The sequence below is a fragment of the Astyanax mexicanus genome, chromosome 22, assembly GCF_023375975.1.
Source record: "Astyanax mexicanus isolate ESR-SI-001 chromosome 22, AstMex3_surface, whole genome shotgun sequence".
In the NCBI taxonomy this organism is placed as follows: Eukaryota; Metazoa; Chordata; class Actinopteri; order Characiformes; family Acestrorhamphidae; genus Astyanax; species Astyanax mexicanus.
The window spans coordinates 17413619-17422937 of record NC_064429.1 but is presented as its reverse complement, the minus strand read 5'-3'; the positions used below and the strand labels follow the sequence as shown (position 1 = coordinate 17422937).

Below are 9319 nucleotides of genomic sequence, written 5' to 3'. Positions count from 1 at the left end.
GATACAGTACCATTCAAAAGTTTGACCTCATTTGATCTTATTTAATGTTTGTTTTATTTCTTTATTTAATGTATTTTCAACATCGTTGATTGATATTAAAGAAAGGTTTTTTCCTGATTTAAAACTGATGAACTGAGATGGTGATTTGGCATGAGCTGGAGCTTCACAGTGTGAAGGAAAAGCAGCAACTAGTGTTCAGCACCTCTAGAAACTCCTTCAATACACTGAGAAAACTATTCCAGGTGAATCTCCCTCATGAAGACACTGAGATAAAAAAATACCAACAGTGTGCAGATCTGTCCTCAAAGATAAATGTGCTATTTGGAAGAATCTAAAGTATAATTCTAACAGATTCTGCTTTGTTTAATATTTGTTTATGTACAGAATAATTCAGCGTGTGTTTCTGTATAGCTTTAATATGGTCTTCATAATAAAAAATTTATGTATTTTTTTTATTAAAAATAGTGGGTGGCGGAACTTTGTAGGAGTGTGTGTTTCTACACGGAGGAACATGAGGTGCGGTTGTGAACATGGCAGCGTCCTGCAGGAGCATTTTGAGAGGTCAGTTTTGGGGATTTTATTTATTTATTTATTATTAAAGAGTTTCTAACAGAGTTTGAATGACATTTAAACACACAGTGCCAGTCTGTGCTGGTTATAGGAGCCTGGTTTTATTAGAAGCTTCTGTCTAGCGGTTTAATCACATTAGTAGCCACGGCGCTGTTAGTTAACCTAGGTTAGCAGAGCTGCTTTATTTAATAGAGGTATAGAGAGTTTTCAGAGCTTTATAAACACTGTGGCTGAAAAAGAAGTAAAATAAGCAGACTAGAAGAAAACCAGATCTAAAACTAATCGGCTATGAAACTGGTTATAGTAGAACGGATCAGTCAGCACCAGTCGGTGTGGAAACTGTTGTGTTAGATAAGTTCTGAGTATGAATGATTGTGTGTACAGTGTGTAAAATGTGTAAGTTGTAAAGCGTCATTGGGTTTCTAGAAAGTTTCTAGAAAACCTGATTTTGGTTTCATTGTTTTTTTTTAGAACTCAGGATTTCAGAAGAATTAGCATTTAGTGGATTTATCCATTTAATTATTAATATTTCCCACTGTAAAGCAATTTGTAAATTAAAAAGATCTGCCCAGCTCACATACAACTGACCAAATGTGGTTGATATATGGTTAAAGTAATGTCTGTTGTTGTTGATTCAATGTTGAAACAACGTTGTTTCAACATTTAATGTTAAATGGTTGTGCAAATGTTTATCAAAATGTATAATTGAATCATCATAGCATTTTGCTATTTATCACCATACAATTTCAAAAAACAGTTGGATAGAGGGATGTAAAAGTGGTTTTACTTCCATTTGCAGTAACTGCTTTTTAATTTGGCACCAATTCTTCATCATCACCCACCTGGGGGTTTGTTCATGTTCTATTTATTTTTCTGCAATACTTTTTGCTGCATTATATTATTTTATGCTATATTATTTTATTATTATTATGATTATACTGTTATACTATTATACTGTATTCCTGAAATTATTCAATTGTTTTTCTGTTTTCCTATATCGCCAAGTATATCGTTATCGCATATTAGATATTATTTAAGAGCCATATCACCCACCCCTACTACAGTTATGTAAGTGTGTTATTAACACTCTGCTAACTTTAGGTTTTTCTAGTTTTAGTTACTTGTAGTAATAAAAGCTTTTTGTTTGTGGTTGTACAGTAACAAAAAACAAACAAAAACTATTTTTTTTCATCATGGCATACAGTTTTTTTTCTCTTTTCCTATTTCATACAATTCTAAGCATCCCAAATGTGAGCTATGGTTTTCTTTACCAGCTAAAGGTTTGTACAGCTAAAGATTGTAGCTTAATTGTTGGTGTTCATGGTGTATTAATCATCACCTACCACATCATCAGTAGACAGTTTCTGACTACAGGACTGTTGTTGGATTTGCAAGGTTGACCAGTAAAACTGACCTGGGTTAAGAACAAAAATTGGCTACAGTGTGTTTCTAATGAAGTGGATGGTGTGTATAGGAATATGTACAGACATTACATATAATAGGTTACATAAAACAATAAATCACTGTGTTGTTTCTTATGGTCTGTCCCACAGTAGTAGCTGGGTGCCAGAGACAGCTTCTTCTCTCCAGCGCTTCATGTGCTTCATCTGCTTCAAATGTCTCCCAGAATGCAGCTAGGCCTCATCCCGTCCTCGTCAGGAACTATGCCGCAGCAGCCAAGTAAGCTTCATATTACTATTTGTATTTTATTTGTATTTTTTGGATGGGAACAGATCTTTAACACACAATAACATTTAAAACTCTTGTGCAGAAGCTTATTTTTTGTATTGTTGGTGACGATAAGAATGTTGGCATACCGGTACATTATATGGTAAAAGTTTTGGGACACAACCCTTAATCATTGATTTATTAAATTCAGGTATAAAATCAAAACTTTAAAGGAGAACTCCAGTGAGAAATTAAAGGAAATGCTGCACATCATTTAATAAACAGGATTTTTTACACTCCCTGTAATGAAATGTACAGTTATGTCTGTGTTCTTTGAGGACTGATTATATCCTTGGTATGCCTAATAAAAAGATGTATTGTCGATACAATAAGAAAATGATCAAGACATGATAAAATATTGTCAATATTAAATGAGTGTAACATTTATGTACATCCTGCAGGGCAGCTAAAAAACCTAAAAAGTTTGAAAAAGACATAAAGAAGGAGGAAGAGGAGGAGAAGAAGAAGCAGCAGCTGGAGGAGAGAAAGAAGAAGCAGAGGGAGAAGATCGATGACACCAGTCGACACAAGCCCTACGGACTGACAGCCTGGGCTCCAATAGATGATGTGTACGTGGTGAGGCATTATCCAAAGCCAGTGTACGATGCAGACGTGGCTGTAGATATGCTGAAGAGCTTTCAGAAGCTAGACTTCACCCCTGAAGACCAGCCTGTGTTCATTGACCTGCAGCTGAACATGAAACTAGAGAAAAAGGTAACACAACGTGAAAGAGTCATTTTAGCATGGTATATTATCTTTGTTATACCTGTTAAGAATCCTAATACTGCTTTATGTTTTTTACACTTCAGAAAAAAATCGATCCGTTTGTCAGCACTGTCCATTTACCTCATCCCTTTAAAAAGGAAGCCAACAGAGTTGTATTTTTCACAGAGGTGAGTATCTCTGTGTGCTGTAATTACTGAAAGCCTAACAATTCAACTACATCTAAATTAAAATGTTACTGTTGATGTTACTGCTTTCAGAACCCAGACCAGGCCAGACTAGCCACAGAGAACGGAGCAGCTGTAGTAGGAGGAGCTGAGCTTGTGGAAAAGGTAAAATATGGGTCTATAAGATTTGCAAATTATTGCATTCGGTTTCATTTCCATTTATTTTTCAGGATCGGAATCCGGTAAATTTATCACTGATTTATTAAAAAATATTGTTATTGTTATGTTGTTACTCCACGAGTTCACTATGTACTCTTTATTGAGAATGCGCATGCTGCGTTCACACTTGCAACTCATATAACTCATATTACCCAAGTGTGTTCATGCCCACTTGCGCTGTTGCATTGTTTATCGGCTAAGCCGGTTAGCATATAGGCTAATCCAGCAACTGTCAACACAGCGTCAGAGTGCTGAAGGCTCTCATGGTCTCTCTGTCTCACATGCTCTCTCTATCTCGCACTCACTCGCTCTCTCACACACGCACTTGCTCTCTCTTACACGCATTCGCTTTTTCTCAAAAGCATTTCTTCTCTCTCATAAGCATTCGCGCTCTCTCACACACACACACGCTCTCACTTACACTAGTTTGCCCTCTCTCATACACACTCGCTCTCTTGAACGCATGCACTTATTCTCTCGCACGCATGCACGCGTTCCCACATGCATTCTCTTCTTTTCCTCACATGCTTTCTCTCATATGCATTTAAGCGCTCACACACGCATTCGCTCTCATTCTCAAACGCATTCCCTCTCTCTCTCCACGCATTCCCTCTCACACACCTTTTCTCACATGCACTCGCTTTCTCTCTCTCACACACACACACACACACACACACACACTTGCTCTCTCTCTCAAACACATTCCCTCTCACATGCACTCGCGCTCGCATTCCTTACACGCTCTCGCTGACTCTCTCACACGTACTAGCTCTTTCTCTCTTAGACGCACTTGCTTTCTCTCACGTGCATTCCCTCTTTCACACTGTCTCTCGCGCACACAAAAACGCTCGCTCTCTCATCCAAACCCGCTCTCTCTCACACGCATTCCCTCTCTCTCACACGCATTCCCTCTCTCACATGCATTCCACACACACTTGCTCTCTCTCTCAAACACATTCCCTCTCTCACATGCACTCGCTCGCTTTTTCTTAAATGCTCTCGCTCACTCTCACACACACTTGCTCTTTCTCTCTTAGACGCACTTGCTCTCTCCCTCTTTCACGCACCTTCTCTCTCCCTCTTTCACGCACCTTCTCTCTCTCACACATGCATTGGATTTCTCTCAAACCCATTTCAAACCCATTTCCTCTCCCACTTTCTCACGTGCATTCCCTCTCTCTCACACTGTTCTCTTGCACACACACAAATGCTCTCTCTCTCTCACATGCACTTGCTCTCTCTCAAACGTATTCCCTCTCTCACTCACTCTGTCTCTCATGCTCTCTCTGACACACACACACACACACACACACACTTGCTCTCTCTCTCATCTGCACCTGCTCTGTCTCATGTTCTCAATCTTCTGTCACATGCTGTCTCTCTCTCTCTCTCTCTCTCTCTCTCTCTTTTACTAGCATTTGTGCTCTCACACAAACACTCAATCTCTCTCTCTCATGTACTGTAAATGTGTTCGGGACTTCCTTAGTTTTATTATTATTAGTATTGTGTTAAATATTGTGCAGTCCTATAGCTGCTTATAGCACGACTGCCTGTATGTAGTTTCTGTGTACTGTAGTAAGAAAATGATGCAACCTTTGCTGTCTCTGATATTGCCTGTAGATTTTAGAAGATGAAATCACAGCAGACTTTTTCCTGGCCGTTCCGGACATCATCCCAAAACTCCTGCCATTGAAAAACAAACTGAGGAAAAAATTCCCCAAGAGCAAGAGAGGTCAGTTATTTCATTACAGATGTGCTGGGTTTGCTTCATGTGAAATTATGATGAAGTTTTCAGCTTGTAATAAATGGTTGTTGTTGTTGTTGTTATTGTTGTTTTAGGGTCTGTTGGTGTGAACGTTCCTAAAATGCTGCAGTTATTTAAGACCGGTCACGAGTACATGGTAGAGAGGGACTGCTGCATCATCACACAAGTCGCAACGGTAAGTTTCAATTTAGAGTTGTGCAGTGTTGGGTTACAGAACTACAGAGCATAATTATGTATGTTATACATTATATACAGTATGGTGAAAAAGTGTTTGCTCCTTCAAGTTTTCTTATTTTTTTGCATGTTTGTCACTCCTAAATGTTTCAGATCAATTTAAATATTAGTCAATATCAACACAAGTAAATGGAAAAAATGCAGTTTTTGAAGGTTTTTATTATCAAGGGGGGGGGGGGGGAATACAAACCTACATGACCCTGTGTGAAAAGGTGTTGGCCCCCTGAGGTAAAACAAAACGGTGGTTTATCACACCTGAGTTTAATTTCTGTAGACACACCCAGACCTGATATCTGCCACACCTGTTCTCAATCAAGAAATCAAAAACTTCAATAGGACCTGCCTGACAAAGTGAAGTAGAACAAAAGATCCTTAAAAACTAGACATCATGCCAATATCCAAAGAAATTCAGGAACAAATACGAAAGAAAGAAATATAGGTATATAAGTCTGGAAAAGGTTATAAAGCCATTTCTAAAGGTTTGAGACTACAGTGAACTACAATGAGAGACATTATCCACAAATGGCAAAAACCTGGAACAGTGGTAAATTAGCCCAAGAGCGCAGCGACGACTCATCTAAGAGGTCACAAAAGACCCACATTAAAATCCAAAGAACTGCAGGCCTCACTTGCCTCAGTGAAAGGTCAGTGTTCATGACTACAACTTAAGAAAGAGACTGGGCAAAATGGCCTGCTTGGCAGAGTGTCAATATGAAAACCACAGCTGTGCAACGAGAACCTTAAATCTCAATTTTGCCAGAAAACATCTTAATCCCCAAGACTTTTGTGAAAATACTCTGTGAACTGACAAGACAAAAAGTTGAACTCTTTTGAAGGTGTGTGTCCCATTACATCTGGCATAAAAGTAACACCACATTTCAGTAAAAGAGCATTATACCAACAGTAAAATATGGTGGTGGTAGTGTGATGGTCTCAGGTTGTTTTGCTGCTTCAGGACCCGAAAGACTTGCTGTGATAAATAGAACCATGAATTCTATTGTATACCAAAAAGTCCTGAAGGAAAATATCCGGCCATCTGTTCTTGACTCTCAAGCTAAAAAAAAACGTAGGTTCTGCAGCAGAACAATGATCCAAAACACACCAGCAAGTCCACCTCTGAATGGCTGAAGAAAAACAAAGTGAAGACTTTGGAGTGGCCTAGTCAAAGTCCTGACCTGAATCTGATTGAGATGCTGTGGCGTGATCTTAAAAAGGCCGTTCATGCTCGAAAATCCTCCAGTGTGGCTGAATTACAACAATTTTGCAAAGATGAGATTCCTTCACAGCTCTGTAAAAGACTCATTGCAAATTACTGCAAAAGCTTGATTGCAGTTGTTGCTGCCCAATTAGCAGTGGCCGAATCAGTTATTAGGTTATTAAGGGGCAAACACTTTTTTCACACATTTAAAAAATGCATTTTGTGTTTGTTTGTGTTGTTTTTGACTAATGTTTAAATTGGTTTGGGGGTCTGAAACATTTAAGAGTGACAAACATGCCAAAAATAAATCATATAGGGGGCAAACACTTTTTCACACCATTGTAGGTTGTATAATTGATTGACTATTTGACTGATTGTTTGTTGGAGGGTTAACAGATCACAAGCACAGTTATCCCCATATTCGTGGATATGACAGTCCTATTTCCACTAACTCCTTATGGAAGCGAATGGTATAAGTCAGCAATTCAATGTTGTGGACTTCTGTGACAATGTCCATTAAAAATATCCACCATGTGGGGGTTTCTTGAAAGACATCCTTTTTAATAGCTTTTTTACCCACAACCAAAATATTTTCAGTAGGTAACTGTCACTTTTAAACTGGCCCTCAGGGATTACACCAAGGTACATATAATTAAATTAAAAATCCATATCAAAATCCAGGATCTTAGAAATGATTTTCCCTAAATCATCCCTAAAAGGGTTTGATTTTTGGGCAGAACCAAACTGTGAGTTTTTTTAACCACGTTCCCTCCAACAAGGAAAAGAACCCAACCTGGATTTGACCTCAAGTGTTGAAAATAAAAATATCTACTCTATTATTCATAAAAAAACATTAGTATTGTCACCAGAGCACTGCTGTATTTGGACTGAACCCTGTTAGAAGTAATTACAAATTTGAAATGCTGTGAATTTGTTTCAGATTATTGGCTTTGAAGTTTTAAAAATGACTTACAAGTCTTTTAAAAAATGCCCTTAATTGAACTTTAATTTTAATCATATTATTTTTAAACAGCTGGATATGCCAACGGAACACATCCTAGAAAATATGCGGGCCATCATTAAAGACGCATCATCTCACAAACCAGCAGAATTTGGTAAGTACCATTTTATTTTTGCCTTGCTTACAGTACAGGTAAAGAATATCATTAAATAGTTACTTTATTTCAGTAATTCAGTGGAAAATATGAAACTCATATATTATATAGATGTATTACACACAGAGTGTGTCTTTTTTAAGCATTAGTTTATTTTATTGTTGATAATTATGACTTACAGCCAATGAAAACCTAAAAATCAGCGTCTCAGAAAATTAGAATACTATATAAGACCAATTGGTACTTTTGGCAGTGTGGGCAGTGTGTCAAGTCCTGCTGGAAAATGAAATCTGCATCTCCATAAAAGTTGTCAGCAGAGGGAAGCATGAAGTGCTGTAAGAATTTCTGTGAGAACACTGCACTGATTTTGTACTTGATATAACACAGTGGACCAACATTTACCTTGTCTTATTCAGGACCCCTGATTGAAAGAATCATCACCAGCAGCAAGACCAGTGAAGCCGTACGCATCAAAACTGATACACTTTTACCACAGGAGGTGAAGGAGGAGCCTTGAGCAGCATCCCAAAAACAAATCAGCGTGTATTTGCATTGTATGATGCATTTGATATGTAATAAAATGTGTAAACATGTAGTAATTAGTGGTGTCAGTCACTTAAAACGGAATATCAGCATTTAATAACGGATATTGAAATGTAAATAAATTGCAGAATGTAAAAATGGCAAAATTAAAAAACTTGGAAAACCTTGAAAACACATGGAATTTGAAAACAGCAATTTCTTGCTGTTTTCAAGAAAGTTTTGGAAATATTAATCAGCCTCGAAGTTTTTTGTATAATCGTGGTATTTAAAAAAATGTGTTTCAGGTTATTGACTGAGGAAAAACACTTTTGGTTAAAAATATATTACCTTGACCTTATAGGCAGGTCAATTCACTTTGCAGCCCTCTTTCAAACTTGACTGAGCAAGTCCAGCAATGCAAGACCAGTCCCCTTTCTATCTGAATGGCAACTTTTCCAAAATACTGGAAAATATAGCTCAGATATCCACTTCAGAATCACATATTTTATAACATTTGTATAATCTGATAAGATGATCCCTTGATATTGAAAGACCTTTAGCGATTGTCAGCAGGAGCAATTCAGACTTAAAACTGGCCTGATTATCCTGCAGTGTGGGCCAGGCATTTACCCAAACTCTACTCAATGTAAATAACCTTAAATAATCATGTTTACATGTTTTTATTCTTCAACTATTATTAGCTGTGTGTGTGTGTGTGTGTGAGATTTATTTAAAATATTTTTAAGTCGAGAATAGTATTTGTCAATGTATTTTGCCAAGTGTAAAGTATGAAGGAGGTGGGATTTTGGTGTGAGCTTTAGCTCGGCCCCTTAGTTCCAGTGACAAGAAATCTGAATGCTTCATTAAATCAATATATTTTAGACAGTTTGATGCTCCTAACTTTGTGAAGACAGTTTGGAAACGGCTCTCTCCTGTTCCAACATGACTGTGCACCAACGCACTAACCAAGGCAATCTGACATCTCCTTTTCAGTGCACCTATTTTTGCCACTATATATTTGGTGTATAAAGGTATCTGGACTCTGCCCTTTAATTTTCTTAAGACATCTTTCTTTGGT

At 37.7% G+C, this 9319-nt stretch overlaps 2 protein-coding genes across 3 annotated transcripts in view; one reads left to right on the top strand and one right to left on the bottom strand.

The window, feature by feature from the left end:
- LOC125786735 (cyclin-dependent kinase 5 activator 1-like) overlaps positions 1-9319 on the bottom strand; it is an 832135-nt gene that overhangs the window by 47892 nt on the left and 774924 nt on the right. The gene's annotated exons all lie outside the window — the stretch shown is intronic.
- Positions 466-8314, top strand: mrpl1 (mitochondrial ribosomal protein L1). Of its 2 annotated transcripts, none has more exons than XM_015602835.3 (9): positions 466-561; positions 2124-2250; positions 2700-3012; positions 3108-3191; positions 3282-3353; positions 5028-5139; positions 5247-5347; positions 7638-7719; positions 8136-8314. In XM_015602835.3, exons 1-9 carry the CDS (start codon positions 531-533, stop codon positions 8234-8236), a joined length of 1023 nt encoding a protein of 340 aa, XP_015458321.1. In that variant the 5' UTR covers positions 466-530; the 3' UTR covers positions 8237-8314. The 2 variants fall into 2 exon arrangements, with proteins under 2 accessions (XP_015458321.1, XP_022520634.1); XM_022664913.2 differs by having other exon boundaries at positions 484-561; positions 2127-2250.

Bases quoted from the DNA above. Each gene is read 5' to 3' on its own strand.
- mrpl1 (XM_015602835.3), top strand. From the start codon at position 531: ATGGCAGCGTCCTGCAGGAGCATTTTGAGAG. The intron at 3,192-3,281 runs GTGAGTATCTCT...TACTGCTTTCAG, and splicing joins GAGTTGTATTTTTCACAGAG to AACCCAGACCAGGCCAGACT. The intron at 5,140-5,246 runs GTCAGTTATTTC...TTGTTGTTTTAG, and splicing joins ATTCCCCAAGAGCAAGAGAG to GGTCTGTTGGTGTGAACGTT.